This window comes from Phalangium opilio, unplaced genomic scaffold (assembly GCF_054372755.1).
Source record: "Phalangium opilio isolate 3A_F unplaced genomic scaffold, DU_Popi_V2 ptg000079l_1, whole genome shotgun sequence".
NCBI lineage: Eukaryota > Metazoa > Arthropoda > Arachnida > Opiliones > Phalangiidae > Phalangium > Phalangium opilio.
Window position 1 is genome coordinate 291,915 of NW_028324187.1, and position 18,938 is coordinate 310,852.

General features: G+C 35.2%; 3 protein-coding genes across 8 annotated transcripts in view; 1 reads left to right on the forward strand and 2 right to left on the reverse strand.

Annotated features, from left to right (window-relative positions):
• The window catches only part of LOC149653996 (uncharacterized), a 52,962-nt gene extending 52,180 nt beyond the window's left edge, over positions 1 to 782 (reverse strand). Inside the window, exon 1 of one of the 3 annotated variants that reach the window (XM_089845355.1) lies at positions 342 to 782. The gene's annotated coding sequence lies outside the window, so the exon portion shown is untranslated. The remainder of the gene's footprint in view (positions 1 to 341) is intronic. The other 2 variants (XM_089845357.1, XM_089845356.1) reach the window with 2 other exon arrangements.
• LOC149653997 (uncharacterized) overlaps positions 1 to 18,938 on the forward strand; it is a 113,814-nt gene that overhangs the window by 48,643 nt on the left and 46,233 nt on the right. The window contains exon 1 of one of the 3 annotated variants that reach the window (XM_089845371.1): positions 13,230 to 13,830. The exons of the other annotated variants lie outside the window; for them this stretch is intronic. The gene's annotated coding sequence lies outside the window, so the exon portion shown is untranslated. Of the gene's footprint in view, positions 1 to 13,229; positions 13,831 to 18,938 lie in introns of those variants that run through there. 3 annotated transcript variants of the gene reach the window in all.
• LOC149653998 (monocarboxylate transporter 13-like) lies at positions 1,466 to 9,128 on the reverse strand. Of its 2 annotated transcripts, none has more exons than XM_089845366.1 (6): positions 8,974 to 9,128; positions 4,838 to 5,478; positions 3,677 to 3,820; positions 3,348 to 3,585; positions 2,331 to 2,941; positions 1,466 to 1,945 (listed from the first exon to the last, which is right to left on the reverse strand). In XM_089845366.1, the coding sequence occupies exons 2-6, from the start codon at positions 5,475 to 5,477 to the stop codon at positions 1,803 to 1,805; spliced, it is 1,776 nt and encodes a 591-aa protein (XP_089701492.1). In that variant the 5' UTR covers position 5,478; positions 8,974 to 9,128; the 3' UTR covers positions 1,466 to 1,802. The 2 variants fall into 2 exon arrangements, with proteins under 2 accessions (XP_089701492.1, XP_089701493.1); XM_089845367.1 differs by lacking the exon at positions 8,974 to 9,128 and adding an exon at positions 7,846 to 7,899.

Consider the following 18,938-nt stretch of genomic DNA (forward strand, 5'->3'; position numbering starts at 1 on the left):
TCGAAAAAGTGTTTTTATAAAACGAACATACTTTAAACTGTATGGTTTATGATTTATCTAATTGCAATTAGGCCTAAATAATAAAGCGGAAGTATTTTTCAATAAAAATCGAAAGTAGGTAGATATAGGGCGTGCGTTACATTCCTTTCCTTCGAAACGGAAAGATATTTCCCCCATCACCGTTTTAAAAAACAAGAAAAGAAAATCTACCGTAATCATTCATAAAAATAAATATTGTTAAGCCTTGGCCTACAATGCACGGTTCGATATCTACTGACTCTTGCAATCAAATCAATAACTATAGCTTTACAAAACGTAAAAAATATAATATAATTTCAAACCTGTTTGGTTAGGAGGGAGTCCACTGTGATCCCTAGTTGACCTCTCGAATTTTTTCGTTCACTATACAGACGTTATTTATTAAAAGCACCGACCCTAATCAACCGATGTCTCTTTTGTATTATTACTTTTCTTTACAGTCTTTTCTTAGCATAATGCATATCAACATGGTTTAAAAAGACAAGTACTTGAGACTCGCGTTGGTTTTGTTTTATCAATTATCACATAGTTCAAGAGGAAGTGTGTTACATTATTATTGACTAAAGTTAATTAGTTAGAGAGAGATGGTTTGAAAGTTCTTTTATCATTTTTACTACAAACGAGGTTTGCCCTGCTCATCTGGCAGCCTTGGGGCCGCTATAGTCCCTGCCTGCCAAAAGACCCTTGTACGATTTCAGTACTTTGAAGCACATCCCTGTCTCGCTCCCGCCTTCATCAATCCATTCTCTTCTTTGCCTCCCTTAATCCAAAGATGGATTCATATCCATTGCGAGAATGGTGCAACGTCATCTTTGGTACCATGAGGAATGTACAATGGAGTGTGAAGTATTTCACTCACTCACTTATCCGCCAGACAAACCTACCTAGACAAACCGGTCTGGAAGTCCTTGGTGCTATAGTCGTAGGTTGGCGTGAAGTCACTTCAACTTATTGACTGTTGAGTAATTCACAATATTGAATGCTTCAATTGACATGGTTTGATTACATCTATTGAAATTGAGCCAGAATCTCGCGTATGTGTTACGGTTTAGGACGTACTCAGACGGTATTGTATCAATTTCCCCGGACATTAACTAAACGTTGGATGAGACTGGTTTGAAAAGTATGGGAGGGGCTTGTTGGGTTATGGTTGTGCTGACGTTTCAAGGCACGTGATTGTTTAGTTAGAGGAATTGAAGGCTGAAGGACCACGCCCATTTGCTTCGGTTGGCGGAACACGGAATTCTGAGGGATTGAGAGGAAGTTAATACGAATGCTTGGGAGTTTAGTGGGTTGAATTCGTGCCTTAATCAATATTCTCTTAACGTTCTAACCAGAAAACCTCGCGACATCTATACTATAGCGTTAGTTTTAACTTTAAATACTTAATTTTTAGGCTTAAAAAATGTAAAAGTTTAATTTAAAATTGTTGTTATAAATTTATACCTATGTAATATGTATTCATTTAAATTTGAGTATTATTTAGTGTAGTTATAGCTTACCTATAGCTTCCGAAGGCTGGAGCAAAATACGTAACAAAGTATTTTGTTTTCAATAATCGACCAGTTATTTATGGAAAATTATGTCATAAACAAACAGTTCCGTTACTAATTAACTATGTCAAAATTTTTGATTGGAATTATGTCAAGGATCGAAGTTCGTTACGTATAAAGGCATTTTATTATACAAATTAAATAATTGAATAGGAATAGAATTAGCGTTTGACGCCGGCCATGATTTTTAATTAATTTCTTTATAACTAATTAATTAAATCTCGTGGTAATTGCTTTTCTGCAATTAATTATGGATGAGAATATAATTATGACTGATGAAATACACGAGAAAGCTCCCATACAATATAAAAAGTGAACCCTGGCAAATGATTCCATTGTTTCCGCTAGAAAATCTGTGAAATTTCCATAAAATTAGCGTTATGAACATTTTAATTTATAAATTATTTTTACCAGGGATAGATTGAATTTGAGAAGTAGGAATGGAGAACGGTTAGTATTTACTTCAGTCCGACTCATAGCCCAGTATAGAGCCCCTCCCTCCAACACGAAACGAAAAATTTAAATTATCTTATTGGCTCACTTAAACTAAGTTTTGATGACGTTGCTGACGGGGACGGCGAAAAATACGTAATTCCTTTTTACCTCTATCGCTATGACCCGCCTCTTCTTTCATACCCCCCCCCCGTCCCGGGGAAGGGGATCCGGGACTTTGACGCGTGCCCAGATTACTCTGTTCTCCATTCCTACTTCTCAAATTAAATTTAACCCCGTTTTTACCTATTAAGGCGGTTGCCAGAATAAGAGCTAATCCTTGCGATAAATTTCCCATCCCAACCGCCGGTATCATCGCTCTCTCGTCTATCTTTTCATTGTCTTTCATGACAGTTTGCAAGTAAAGGGAATTCCATTGGTTACTGCTGGTCAACCCGAATAGGGTGGTCAGTATCACAGTGGCGTAAAAGGCCGTTCTGGCCAGATATGTCAGGCAAATTAGGCTAACACCGGAAATGATTGAACAAATGACGATAATAACCACGCGTTTCTTGCTAGTTAATTGCGAACATCGCGCGCACGCCAAACGACCGACGATGTCACCAATGGCCAGACATATCAAAGCCATTTTGGCGTGGTACAGCGTACGGCCAATCCGGATTATGTAAATGGGGATTAGGAATACGGCTAATGTACTCCCGGTATTTGATAAACTGACGGTGAATAATAGTAAGAAGAAACTTGGATGCGTGATTAGTTGTCGGACTTGACGTATCAAACATTTTTGAGTCGGAGTTGGCTCGTCGTTTGCCAGGAACTGGTCAAGTTTTCTGTGAATCTCGTCCGGATCTTGGTCAGCTCTGATTTCGTAACGGATGTAATATTTCCTGTAGTACCTAAAAGAGTTTATTATATCATTATATACTTTAGTTTATTTAAAATAAGTCTTTAGTCCAACCATAAGTTTATAAGATATGTTCCATAAGTATGACGACACTACCCATACTTCGTAATGCTAAAGACTTACAGCTCAAGCTAGTTCGAGAGAGAACGACAAGCGAAAATTGAAGTCCTACACTCGGTGGTTAATTTTGCAGTCCATGTAATCCTATTTAGTCTCTGCTAAGCCTTTGACAGCACCCCAGTCACCAGGCGTCGCTTTACCTCGAATCTATGACCTACTACAGTCACTTCATGCCAAGCTCCAGTTTGTAACCAGTGACAAACTTATGGTGAACATATCTTATGAACTTATGGTCTAACGGAAGGGCTGCATGCAAGGTCAAAGGGTATTTTAATTACTTAATGGCTGGACGAAATAGCAAGGCGCATATCACGCTTAAAGTACTTCCAACTCCGACTAAGAAGAAAGTCCACGAGACACTGTATTGTACTGCGAAGAAATCCAAAAATAACGGCCATAATAGTAGACCAACGGCTGACCCCGACGAACTTAAGGTCAATGCTATTAACCTTTTATGATAAAAATACTGTCTGATGATATGTTGAGTGGCAACCAGGCATAAGGAGGTACCAAAACCTTGTAATAACAAAAGAGCTATGATCAATATACGCCCATGAACAATCCATTAGCAAAATAAAATAAAAGCATTGCTTTCGCAAATATATACCTGGAATAATGGCGAGAGTAAATAGGTACACTGGTAAAGATACTGTTGAGAAACTGACCAGATACGAGATCAGTACTAAGATACTGCCTACCAAGGCAGACTTTCTTGGACCAATTCGAAAGCATATGTACTCGTTCAAAGACACTGTATAGTAAAATATTTTTGGGTTAATGCAACTGGGTAACGCGACAAATATTTCTTAATGGAAAGATGAGGAAACAGAACATTAAAAGAACTGTTTTTTTTCTAAATATAAAAGGGAAAAATATTAAAAATAAAATAAATAATATCTTATTACAAAATAATTAGCATTTAATTAGTCTTAAAAACGAGGACTACTGTGGTGCAATTGGTTCAGTGGCGTCTGCTAGTCCGAACCTCTTACCCTTTACCTCTCTCAGCCTGTGAAAATTCAACCAATCCCGTATGGGTAAGAGGTTCTGGGTAGCAGACGCCACTAAACCAATGGCGGATGGCGCAATAGTCCTCGTTTTTAAGACTAATTAAATGCTAATTATTTTGTAATAAGAAATCATTTATTAATATTTAATTCCTTTTATATTTAGAAATTAAGGTATAAAATTATGTTATCTAGACTTTTCCTTTAAATAAATAAGCATACAGATATTCGAAGTGTCAAACCTATTGTTACGATGTTACATAATAAAACGATGCTAGGGTTAAAATAAATAGACTAAGGACATTATATTTAGGTTAACTAGCTAGTTTCATCCCAATACGTATCGGTACTTTTTAAACACGTGTATTTGAGGCTTTGAATGAGTTGCATTCCTGGTATGGGATCAACTTTCATATTCTCATCGTTAACGTTAACACTATTAAAAATGAAATTGTTTTTATTATAGCGAATGAATCTCGCTTGTAATATCTAATAAGCAACCTTGAGACGACGCGAAACCGGTCTCTGTCGCCTATAATATCTTGATATTAACTTAATTATTTAATTAATCAAGTTTTATTTTATTTTTTTTTCACGCAAATTATTATTGGTAGTGGTAGAAATTTAACACAACCTGCTTCATACACTTATTGGGCACGTGTTTAGACTTGTGTTATGGTGTTTTTAAAATTAAAATGTTAAAATAAAACATATGACCCCCAAAGTGTTTTTATGGAGAATGTAATGGATATCTTTCGTACCTGAACACAATAACACTGAATGTGCCACACTGTAAATGTAAAATCCACTTCTAGCGTGCGATGTGAAGACAATACCGTAACTTCTTAAAAGTCCAAGTGTAAGAAATGACAAGAAAAATCCACCAGTTGCAACTGTCCAACCCCAATCGCCGTCGGGTGGTAATAGAACGTTTCGTACAAATGTCCGGTTCTTATTGGGTCCATTTGGTAGTGACCCTGGTGCCGACACTATCGACTTTGACCTTTCACTTTTGCTACCCGGCAACCGGGCAAAATTTGTTTCTGGACAAAAACTAACTGATCTTTGTTTTTTGATGTAAATTTCTTCGGAACTGGTGAAGATGCTATCGGAGTTGTGAGGCGATTGGTCCAAGTGTAGAACAGTGGTTGACGAAGATTTTTCTTGAAGTTCTAGTGACGTTTGAGAGTCGAAGAACGGCCATGATAGGCGACGATGTCTCGTGTTTATATTGTTATTACGATGGTCAGTGTGGTTAGCCATGGTCGGTAGACTCTGGTCGCTGTTGGAATGACTGAGGACATTGGTTAAGTACCCTGATGATGAGGATAGGTGACGCGGGAGGAATTTTGATTGTAGTGACAAGGTTAAGTCCGATGATTGGCTGTTCTCACAAGACATACTGAAATGAAAAATTTTAATAATTAATTTATTTCAAGTTTAATCAAAGTAATTAGAGGGGTTGGTACGAATCCCTATTCAAAATTCCTTTGTATCTGTTTGATAATAGTTTGTTATTTTGCTTGGGGTCACTTAAAGGTTCAAAATAACTATACTTTTTCCCCTGTCATCTAGAAATGACGTCGATATAACAATCTTTCTTATTTTTAAAAGGCATTCAATAACATCACCTGCGTGTCAAAACTTATTAATGTAGTAGTTGAAGAATGAAATATATCGTTTCATTATAATATAAAGGAGGGTGATATAAAATTGCGTTGCCAGCCGTGTTGCAATGACGTCACGTTACCCCCTCTTTATTAATAACTAATTAATGAATTAATTGAAAATCTTTTTACCCCAATATTATCGATATACCGAAATGCCGGAACCATTTGAAGAAGTTATTTCTTTAAAAATGGGCGCGTGATGGGTGTTTACACCATGACACCAAAATTAAAAGTGCAGCTCGCCCTAAATGGCAACCAGTTTTAACTTTTTCCAAACCTTATTTTTTTTCCTTATTATAACTTTGAAATTTCGTGTCAGGATGAGTTGTCTGCCGGCGTTTAGTATTTTTAGTAGTCAATTTAGTTTTATCTTTAATGTCAATTAGGGTTGACTGATGTAAGTTGACGACGTTCAACGCAAGTTCGTTCGTTTCGTCGTCGTTAGAAGGCTTCAAATTATATACGTTAAGATAATTGTCTCTTAAGGATTGTTGCGTTCCGTGTACTGTTGTTATTACGACATTATTTTAAGTCATTTAACTAAAATTATTCGTAGAAAATGAAATGCTAATACTGTCTTGTTTTTGGGGGGGGGGGAATTCTATGAAGTTTTGCTTTTTACATCCCCTATATGTTAAAGGAAATGTTAAACAATAAAATTAATTTAATTAAGATGATATTTAAATGAGATCCGAAGGTTTATTTTTTTTTTTTAAATTAAATATTTTGGTTTTTGGAAATTTATGAAATTTTTAGATAAATTTATAAGCAGATCTAAGGTAGATTTAAAATAAGGTTTTCTTTGTGTCTTTACTCTTTATTAAAGAACAAGCCTGAGGCAATGCGTGCGACGTTAATATTAATGTTAATGTTAATGTTAATTTGAAATTCTTTGGAAAAGTCCAGAATACTGAATATCCTTATTTTTTTTCCTTTTTATCTTATATTTTTATTCTTGTTTATATATTAAAAAAAATAATTGTCTGACATTGAAACCATATACGTAATCTATGTGGTAATCAATATGCCTTGGTAACTTTAATTACTTACATTCTTCAGGCTAAAATTAATTCTTTTTACGTAATTAAAAAGGAACTTAAAAAAATCTGGATTTGGGACTAGAGGCGTATCCTGTTACAGGAAAAAAATATATTGTTTTTATGACCGACGTTCCAACATTTTCAATTTAGAGACTTTTACAGAGAACAGTCACGAGAATTCTAATAATTATTATTTTGTTAGTTAGATCTTAAATTACGTCTAAAAAAGGAGATTATTTTATTTAGCCTACGACCTACGCTGACAATATATCGTATTTCATATCCGTTTAAAATTCAAAAGTATTTAAAAAGTCGCATATGGCTTTATGCAGAGTGTTTCTGATAAGTCTGCCATAAATGAAGGGGGATGTTCTTTGGGTGCACGATTTTTGAGTCGAAAATGTATAACTTATATCTTCATTTTGATTACCCCAAGTGACACTGTTTTCGAGTTATGATTTGATTTGAGTGTTTTAGGGATGACCCCTTAATTAATTAAATTAGAAATCATTGTCTAAATCAGTTTCTTAATTAAATTTAAGGGGTCATCACTCATCCGTAAAATACTCTGGACAATATTAACTCGAAAACATTGTCCCGGACAGCAAAATGTCATGATAGAAGTTACATTTTCAACTCAAAAATCGTGCCCCCGAAGAACATCCCCCTTAATTTATGGCAGACTTATCAGAAACACATAACGAAAGACATTATTATGTTTACGTTTACAAATTCTGACAAAAGCTTACTTAGATTTATATAAAGCTTGCAAAGGCTTAGAGAGATTACGAATTTTTTTAAAAGAATATTAATATTGTTAAATAAACAAATAAATTGTAGAAGTTTACCCTTGGAAAGTAATTCAAGACCAGTTTAAGGGCGTTATTTCTTTTGTTATTTAATTCTAACATAAAAAATATATTGAAAACAGAAACACAAAGAACTACTTCAAATACCAGCATGTTATTTTTTTTATTATTTCTCATACAAAAGGATTTAGATTAAGCTAAACTAGCAAGAAAAAGTTTTATATATGGAAAAATAATGTTAATTACTAACCCAAAAGTTACACTAGCGTATCCTTAAAACTGGCGCGCGTTTTGATCACATCGGACTCCCGCCAAACCTTCTATAATCAAGAATAACATTTTACCAGCTGCAACACACGACGGTAGTTTAATACGTAACTTCGACTAGCTAGCGTTGCTTTAAACATCCGGTTTTGCCGGAAAATTAACTTAACGACAAATCAAGCGTATATGTTTTCACTTCGTTAAAAATGTCCTATGCAGCACGTTAGCGGGCAAATTTATCGTATGTTATTGATAATTAACTAAGTAAGATACGTGAAATTGGTTAACTCTCTTAGAAGCTCGGTACCTATTTTAAAAATATGCACTACTGTTTATCCACAGATTAAAAATTGACCATTAAAATAATCTTACTTTAATCTAAATAGGATGTGGCGCTACATTAATTAAGGATAATCATATTGAAGTCTTTGTTTTTTATTGATAAGTGAAACGTTTGTTCAAGCGTATATTTTAAATTATTAATCACGCCGTTTAAAAATTAACCATTATTATATTTATAATAAATGGTTTTAAATTGAAGTTAATCATCATTAACATAACTTCTTCTCCAGCCGCCATTTTTCAAGATGGCCCCGGTTTAAAATAGCTTTCTTGTTAGTTCTAGAACCTAAGGTCAATTTCCCTTAAAAATATTTAGCAAATTAGTACCTTTGGTCAAGGGGTTACGGAGATATAGTGGTCAGTTTGTGAGTTAGTGGATGCTAAATAATACAGAATGTTTCTGATAAGTCTACCATAAATTAAGGGGTATGTTGTTCTGTGGTCGATTTTGAGTAACTTCTATCTCCATTTTGCCACAAGGGACAGTGTTCTTGAGTTATGACTGAAGAGTGTTTTAAGGGTGACCCCTTAATTAAATTATAAATCATTGTCTTAATTAGTTTCTTAATTAAATTTAAGGGGTCATCCGTAAAATACTTAATCCAATCTTAACTCGAAAACAGTTGCCCACAGGGCAAAATGGACATAGAACATTTTCCACTCAAAATCTTGCACCCAAAGAACATCCCCCTTAATTTATGCCAAATTTACTTATCAGAAACACCCTGTATCTATTTATCTACTAAACTAACAAAATAAAAATGGTACTCACTTTGAAATCACAGATTATAACACCACATTTAGAACTTTTATTATCTCATAGTAGAGAACTGTTGAAAAACATCCGAAAGAGTTAACATCTTTATATTTTTAAAACCGATCCCTTGCTGGCAAACGTTTGCTAAGCCGCTTTCTCGACAGCTAACGAGTTTCTGAAAAGCAGTTTGATATAAAAAATAAAAAGAATATTATTCTCTTCAGCTAGTCGCTCTCTGTCTCTATATATGAATTCAGTTTTAGACGCTGAGCGCCTATTAAAACTTGTTTCCCTGTAACACCAAATATCTATATGACAGGTAACGCGAGAATACCTATCTTATAAAGTTTCCTCGATCGTTATCATATATCTCTGAGGTTTGAAACGTATAGACTATTTTAATTAAGATATTCCAGTTACTATATGTTCAACCCTTGAATAATATATCTGGCGCGTATTGCGTTAAGGTTTATATTATTTAATATAAAGCGTATTGATTTAGTTCATTATTTATTTATTTATGTATTTAATTAGTCATTCTCGTTTAATGAAAATTCGTTTAGGTTAAATGCTTTTCGGTTTAAGGTAAATTTCGCTATTCATTTGAGTTGAACTGTTCTTGGTTTGTCGCCATCGAAAAACTCGAATACATTTACGGGAATACGAGTAGCAAAGGGGTCGGTCATTGTCCAAAAACTTGTATACAGGGTGTTTCTGATAAGTCTGCCATAAATCAAGGCAGGCAATTTTGAGCTAGTAAAATTTTTTATGACGTTTTGCCGTCCGGGTATGTCACTGTTTTCAAGTTAAGATTGGTCAAAGCATTTTACGGATAACCCCGTTAAATTTAATTGAGAAACTGATTAGGACAATGATTGATAATTTAATTAAGGGGTCATCCCTAAAATTATAACTCGGAAAACAGTGTCCCTTAGGGCAATCAAAATGGAGATAGAAGTAAATACATTTTCGACTCAAAATCGTGCACCCAAAGAACATCCCCCTTGATTTATGGATGGCAGACTTATCAGAAACACCCTGTATAATTATGATTACGTCAAAGATCGTAATAAGACTTCGGAATGATATAACAAATCATCAAAGCCAAACTTCCTAAAAATAAACCGGCAATTTCCAAAATCCAATTTCCACTCGCATTTTAACGCTTTACCTTGAACCTTTTGAGAGAACTCAATATTTATTTATTTTGGTTTTCAATTTATCAGAAGCACCCTGTATTTAAAGAAACATAAAATTAAAAATAATGGCAAGTATCCCATCCCTTTGTTAATGTTTTAAATATTATAAATACGTTTAAGATTTTAATTTGTATTCTACGATACGCTTGAGATTGTATCGGGGAATTTAAGTTTGAATTTTATATTCGTCGTGTTTCCTTTTAATATATATATAAATGCCTTAGGCCTTTTTATTAGTTTTATAAATTTTTCCCATATTGGCTATATCTAACATATTGACTTTTGCGGTATGGTGTTTTTGACAGCCATTGATTAAGCGTTGATTAACTGGTTATAGGCATAGGTCTATTGAGGTCAAGTTTTAAACCTGGACCCGAGAAGAAAATAAAACCAATCCACTAGTTAAAATGTTATTGAAACCAGGGATAGATTTAATTTTAGAAGTACGAATGGAGAACGGTTAGTATTTACTTCATTCCGACTCATAGATCACCCAGTATAGAGCCCCTCCCTCCAACACGTAACGAAAACTTTAAATTATCTTATTGGCTCACTTAAACTACGTTTTGATGACGTTGTTCACGGGGACGGCGAAAAATACGTAATTCCTTTTTACCTCTGTCGCTATGACCCGCCTCTTCTTTCATACCCCCCCCCCCCGTCCCGTGGAAGGGGGTCCGGGACTTTGACGCGCGCCCACATTACTCTCTTCTCCATTCCTACTTCCAAAATTAAATCTATCCCTGCTGAAACTATTTTATTTCCATATGATGGTTTTTTGAAATAATCTCTTAAATCGAAATTTTCCTCGTAATAAAGTTAACATTAGAACTTTTTGGAGAAATTTGATAATCTCCTAAGTTTAATTATCTGTGGTATAATAATAATAAAATACTTAACATAATTAATTAAAGTTATCAAAGCGTAAAAATTGAGTATAAGGTGAACGTCTTCTGTTCGACCTTTATTGAAATTGACAATTCAATGTTAAAGTCTGTTTTTTTTTGTTTTTTAATGAGGCTATGTAACACGCTTCACTTTAACTGATGAGCTTTTTAGTCTTAAGGTTATAGTCTGTCTGTATGACACTGACCCCAATTTGTATACTATAGTCAGTTGATTACGTAATATTTCTGGTTATAAAAGAATTTATCTATACACTTATTTAACCTTGCGTGGTTAGAATACCTTTTTAACTATAAAAACACGTGTTGTTTTTCAAGTGCAAAATTTAATTAATTTACGTATTAAAGTTTTAATTATAAATATTTAACAAAAATCAATTTTCTGGTTATGTAGCCTTGAATATTAATAAGGGCCGAAAATTTTGCAATGAATATATATATAATCAAGAGGTGATATCTAGTTTATTAGGGAGAAGGTATAAGATGCGCGCCATAGTCCCAGTCCCCCTTTCAAAATCTCCCAGTCTCCCTTTCAAGGAGGCCGGGCTATTTCGCCTCTCCTCAGTCGGAAAATACGTAATATTCGTCATTCGTCATTCGCGTCGCGCTGACGTGAGTTTTCAAGAACCAATGGGATGCTGGTTGTAATTTAGAGGCGGGCATTAACTCCGGACCTACGTTTGGACTGGTGATAAAGCTAGAAATGTGGCGAATTTATACCTTCTCCCTAATAAACTAGATATCACTTCTTGATAAAATATAATATACTCGTAGCGTATATTATTTATATTTTGTCCCTCATTATGCTAAGGTATGCTAATTTTTAACGTATCGCGGACCTGAATCTGATTAAGCGTGAATATGACAAGGAATTTCCTAAATGTCGATAAAAGACTCGAGTTAGATTACAGCGTGTATCTTGGACTTGAAGTTTCCAATAGTTTTGTGTTTTAAATTAGGCCTACCAGATGGCGAACGTCTCTTAAGATATTTTCTTCATTATACAGGGTGTATCTGAAAAAGATTACAGACCTTTTACTACAAACCGAACCATCCTACTCTATTTTATCAACTCATTCCAAGGGTTGTTACACGATTAATTTAGCTTAATTACTTTAATTACAAATTTCATTTATCTCATTCATTGAGTATTCATTGTTCGCTTCTCCGTGAAAGAGTGTGTTTAGTGAATGAGTAACAAAAATGTAAGGAATTTATTTTTTTTTTTTTTCGGGATATTTTGAGACTTGACTAGAGTGTATACGTGCCTATACGTAACCGTTTCGGACCCAGGCGACAAATGAAACAACCGTATTTTTTGTCTCTCCGCGGTTAATCACCCTCCCTCTTAAGTTCATTGTACTTGTGTAATTATAGTTTGTTCCGGAGATAGTTTTAAATTGTACTTGTAATTGCTTCTTTACAAGGTGAATTCTCTCGTGCGACTTGTAGTCCTGAAGAGGACCGCCGCGACAATGTTTAGTAATTTTTTTGCAATTAGAGCATGGTTACCGCAGGGAAATTCACCCTCTCCCCGGGCCTAGTTTCTGGAATAGGGATTTGGAAGTTCTACGTCATGCAACGTCACGTTACCCCTTCTAGTAGTGCTTAAAACACACCAGAAGCAGGGACTTGAATGCCTTTCATTCTGTAAATAAAACATACTATAATGGCGATGGGGTGGAGTTAAGTCCGAATTGCCAAGTCCTTATTAAATGTAGACCTTGATATACTAAAATGCAAATCTCCTTTTGCTCGTACGTGGTCCGGTTTTTATATCGAACAAAGTCCCCAATTTTCCATCCATGAATTTTTTATTTATTTTTTTTTTATTCAGTAATTCTCTGTAGAGTTTTTACAAAGGATCTATCAAAATTCTTCGAAATAGGCATCGCCCCAATATCCTGAAACACCTTTCTCTCTAAAAGTTCTTCCGATAAATCAGAACTTTAGTTCTTTTGTATGTCCAGTTCACCGTTTCAACCTTGGAACTTACGAAACATTCATCTTAGAATCCTCGTGGATAATCCATTGTCAGTCATGATATGGACCCCCCCCCCCTCTTTTCTCCGGGACTCCCAAAATCCAAGAAATGGGTGGGAAATCCATCCAGAATTATCGGAAAAGGAGCATCGCACCCGAGGATAAGATTTTGTACGTGGAAAAATCGACAACGGGGCGTGAATGAACACTTTCTTGTACTTGTATCTAGCGAGAAGTCGGATATGCATTTAAAATACGTTATTTTAGGCGTTTATTGTCGGTTTGACGTTTAACGGGAAGTGTTCTACCCCTTAGAATCTAACGTAACAATAGCTATGGCAAGAGACCACCCCCTCCGACTGACTGTTCTTTAGGAGTATAGGATAAGGGGGATGAAGATGGGGGAAAGCAGGGATTGTTAGAAACGGGTGAATAGAAGTCGAGAGGCGCGCACCGCTCAGCCTCTGAGAGTCCCTTTCTCTCTATCTCTCTCCTCTCTCTCTCTCTAGCTGGTTCGGTTTCTCCGTCCGTGGCCGTGCCACATTTGCCTTGGGTATCCATCCAGAGGCTGGACGTCTAAAATCTGTTCTCTCTCGTTGCCATAAAACTGCCTCGTGCTGTTACGACTCGCGTGGATCGTTGAGCTCGACGTCTTTAAATTCTTTTTCTCGCTTCTCTTCCCTTTTCTTTACTCGTAAATGAACGACGCCTTTAATAAATCATTGCCTTCCCTCATTTGCGACAGCTTTTATGTAATGGATTTTATGTAGACTCTCTCCCATCAAGTAAGAAAATTTGTGAATTTTTTATGTGAAAAAAAGGGCCTTTTTTATGAATGGTTAGGATGAATTGATGTTGCTCTGTCTGTCTTCGTTTTTTGGGGGTTTAAATTCGTTATACATTAGTTTCAGTTAAATGGGAGGTGATTTGTTGTATCTTGTAATGACATCGGTGTTGAAAGTTATGCGTAATGTAGGATAGTCTGAAGTAGGCAGACATTAAGGTATTTTGGAATTGCAGGGCTCGCAACCTGTTGGCAACTATGGTTTATACGGTTGTGCTGCATGTGTTTGCTTGTGTATAATTCTGTCTTTTGATTATTTCGACGTGTTTACTTTGAAGGGAGAGTTGGATCATTGGTTGTAAAATTATCTATGTCTTAATTCGAACGAATACATATATCGATGGAAAGGTTTTTGAACCTTTGATAAACAATATACATGTCCTTCGTTTGAGAAATATCTATTGCTTTGCCGTCATCGGAAATAAAACATATAAAATTACACTGTTATGATGTCAAACGCTATTGCTATCTTGTTATGACGTCATCCACAAGTGAAACGCTGAACTTTTAGAAGTATATTCGAAATATTTTCAAATTACAAAACGTAGGTATTAAGACAATTATTTTTCACATAATTTTAAATAATTTATAACTGTCAAAACCCTTTGTTAGTCGAAATAATCAGCGGCGCCGATAGCAAATTTTTCCAGGGGGGGCTGGGGCTCATGATTTCTGATTTTGGAAATAACGGCTGTTAATTTTTTATCATAACTGCATATAATTAAAGATTGTTTGGAAGTAGTGGGCATCAACTTAAAATAATAAATGAAAACGCTGCTAAATTCTCATTGACGCCAGGTGGGGTGCTTCTTTTATACATTCCAATGATATTATGCTATGGGTAATTAAATGTGAACATTGGACATTTTAAGGCACTCAAGGAGAACAAAATACAAGTTTTTGCCAAAAATGTATGCTTTATTTATTTGTTTTATGGAATGTATTTTTCCTAATATCGCTTTTATCGATAAAATTATTCACTAGAATATTAAGGGGAATGTTGTCAGCCAAACCTTTATAAATATGTAGTATAGCCAAGTTGTTTAACCTCAGTTGGCCCACAGTGTTCCGTAAATATGTTTTTAGCCTTTTTAAAGCGCTAAAAGATCTTTCTGCAGTGGCAGAGCTTACCGGTAACGTTAGCAAAATTCTGAAATGCTTAGTTAGTTCTGGTAGCATGGTCTTAAGCGATTCGCGCTCAAGTAAAAACGAAATGACATCAGCTACATGACAAAGCGTCTTTTTTTCAGACCTCGCAGCATCTAGAAGCATGTCTCTGTGTAACAACAGGCGGTTTTTGTCAAAGTCCGATCCATAGAAATTTGTTATAGTATCAGACCAGTTTATCTCTCTCTCTCTCATCTCATGCAGCTCGCGGCTAGCGCTAGCCGCTAAGCGGACTTAGAAATTTTTTCCTGACCTTGTTGGCCCTTGAGTCCACAGCCCCTGACTCCCTGAGCCCCCATGCCCCATTAGGTCACCCATATTCCAAGGGGGGCTCTGCCCCCCCAGAATTTCCCCAGGGGGGCCCGGGCCCCGCAGCCCCCCCAGGATCGGCGCCGCTGGAAATAATACACAACTATCTCGTCTTCGAAATTCAACCGCAGTTAATCTTAAACCGCAATTTAATCCTGGATCATTTTACCCAAGATCAATTAATAACCTGTTCATGCGTAATCCTTCCTTTTTTATATAAGCAAAGAAGAAACGCAATTAATTTTCAAAGGAATTTTAAATATGGTGATCCCAGGGCTTGAATTTTAAACAGTTGTATAATTTACGAGCAAAAAGGTGTAACATTATCCTCTTGGAACTAGTTAATTCCCCCTAGAAGAATCCTTCACAAACTAAAGACATCAATTTCGACCAATTACTGCGGAGAACCCTTTCTCCGGCCCGAGTTAGACTGAACAGCTTCCTCGGAACTCTTAATTTATCAGCTCCTTTTTCTCTGTTCCCCGTCTGTCATTCACTAAGCTCGTAATCCTTTAAATGCCACAAGAAACGATACATCTATCTCCTTTGAAAATCAGGACCGACAAGACTGAAGGTTCTGAAACTTTCTGGCAGAATGGTGGACTGGTTTTGAGTTTAAAGTGATGGTTAAAGTTTACGCTTAATTAATTATATCAAAAATCAATATTTAGGTCCGATTTCTATTGTTAGAAGCTTAGTTAATTATAAATATAACGTTTTTGTTTCTATCACACGCTTTATGAACTCTGACCCTCAATTTTTGTATATTATTGTACTCTTAGTCCATTGTAGAATTTTCCATCTATACTTTAACTAAATTTATTTAAACAATTTAACTAGAGAAGTTCTATTTACATTGATATTCATAATCAATATTTAGGTCCAATTTCAATTGTTAGAAGTTTCGTTAATTAACACGCTTTATGACCTCTGACCCTCAATTTTAGTATATTATTAGTCAATTAGAAGAATTTTACGTCTATGCTTTCAAACGTTTTCGACCACTGTGCACTTTCAACTAAATTTATTTAAAATAATTTAACAAGAAAGGTTTTATTTACATTTCTTGCCGTCATTTTATTTAATTTAATTTAATTTAATTTAATGCAATGCAATGCAATTGCAGTGACGTTCGAAATTGCATGGCCACTTGCTGAAATTCAGCTGAATTTGAACATCAATCATCATTTTACCACAGTTTGAAATTGAATTCAATCAAATGATTTTATACTGCTAATTAATTTATTCCTTCTAAATAAATTGCTAAAATTTAATTATTCAAGATTATATAAAACTATATCTGTTGAAATGCGTTTCGTAATCCGGAGATGGAGAGAGTGAGTGATTCGGGATTGGGTATTTAGACAAAGCTGCGCGATACAGATGAATTGCAAAATTGATTTTGTCTCCAATCCTTAATAAACATATTTTGAAATATTGACTGAAATTGGATGCGGTTTATCAAGGGCTTTTAGTAATTTCGTATTTGTATGTTAACGTTATAGGATTCAACTTTTCAATTTCGTAAGGGTTTCCTTTGTTTCAATATATTGTAATTCATTAGAGTCATTTATAGTGCCAAATCATAATTTATTAATTTAGTTAATTCGGTCAGTTGCTTTGAATGGTGTAAGGTTGATTATATTTCAGCCAACTAGTAATGTTTAGAATATTTATTTCTGATAAGTCTGCCATAAATTAAGGGTGATGTTCTTAGGGCGATTTTGATTGAATACATTTTGCCGTCCTGGTCACTGTTTTCAACATAAGATTGTCCAGAGGATTTTACGGATGATCCCTTAAATTTAATTAAGAAACTGGTTTAGACAATGATTTCTAATTTAATTAAGGGGTCATCCCTAAAACACCAATCAAATCTTAACTTGAAAACAGTGTCCCTTGTGGCAAAATGGAGATAGAAATTACATTTTCGACTCAAAGAACATCCCCCTTAATTTATGTCAGACTTCTCAAAAACACCCACCCTGTATATCCAAAAAGATACCTAGTACTTTCAAATTCAGAACGAGTAGGCTTATATCGTGTGCATGTTTAACAGGTATGTTATCGATTGGGCGTGTTATCAAAACAGCATTGTCCAAAACGGCTTTTTCATAAGCGCGTTTGCCATTATAGCCATTTCTCGTTTTAGCGCATTTTGATTACAGCGTTTATATCTTGAGCGTACGAAAGTACGCCTTTTCCAAAATTTTGTTGTTTATCTTCATTAACTTCCCAAAATAATGTGCCTTTTCCAAAAAATTATATTTTATATTTACTTCCGATATAAGATTACTCCTTTTTGCATAATATTGTTCTTTGTCCTATATACTTAATATAATAGATATTTCCCTCCTATCAATCACAGTTTGGGCGGAAACAGCAACCGCTGTTTTGGGAAATAGCGCTGTATTGAGAAACGCGGAAACAGCAACCGCGGTTTTGCTTGTACGCGGTTTTGCAAACCGCTGTTTTAGGAACCGCTTTATTCCAAAACGCTCTTTTGAAAACCGCTCAACTACCCGTGAACCTGTTTAACACAAGTGATATTTACTCAGATATTTTCTTCTGAAAGGAACGGTTTGATTTCAAAATAAAAAATTCGAGTCACGAGATTTAAAAGACTCCTTCTGTAAACACGCATTTATTTAGAATGAAAAGGGAAATGCATTTTCAAAACTGCTTACTATATTTAAATTTTTTTCGTAGGAGTTAGTAAATATTGACATCGTATTTTGGGATGCAAAATTCAATTGACCTCAACTTTTATCGTGCAGAAATTGCCTCGAATCTGTGAAGGATAAAGTTAATTCCAACGTACAACCACAAATTAATTATATATCGGTTGTTAATTAGCTAAATATTTTAGTATACTACCTGTTCTAGTTTGCGACACTTATACGATGGCGATACGCCAATTTGTTTCGTCAGGTTCCTTACTCGGAATGAGGTATTCTCTTAACCTGGATTAAAAATAAAAACATGTCCGTGTTTTGGCAAATAAGAAAGAATCTTTATTTACTCTGTTTTGGATTTAATCCAAGAAGAAAGTTAAACAGCCAAGCTTATAGAAATGTCTTTATGCTCTTAAAACTGTACGTATGGCATATAGCTTCAGGCTTGGGACACTTTCATCCGATGTTTTGAAAGCCTATAACTCCCTAATGTATACTTTTTCCCGTGAATGTTTATAGCTTCCTTGTCACGTTTGCCATTCTTGTTGCTTCGGTGTTGTTGTTTTGAAAAAGGACACTAATACCGTCTTTAGATAATGTGTCGAAAGTGCATGTTGTTTAAGATTTAGTTTTTATGCAAAGATAAACACATTAAGGCCGATCTTTTTTCTGCAAAACATTTTACTGGGAATTGGAGTTTGTTCTTAGTGCTACTGAAAGATTGTAGGTGTCAGTGAGACGCAATAAGGGAAAAATATTCCTGGGAGAACCGGGGAATTGGAAAATGTTAAAAACCCATTCACAGAAGGAGTTTTTCAGTTATGGCAGCTTCATTCATCGCGTTAGCCATTGAAAAACGCACGCGTCACGTGATCGTGGTGGAATAAACTAGGGCAAG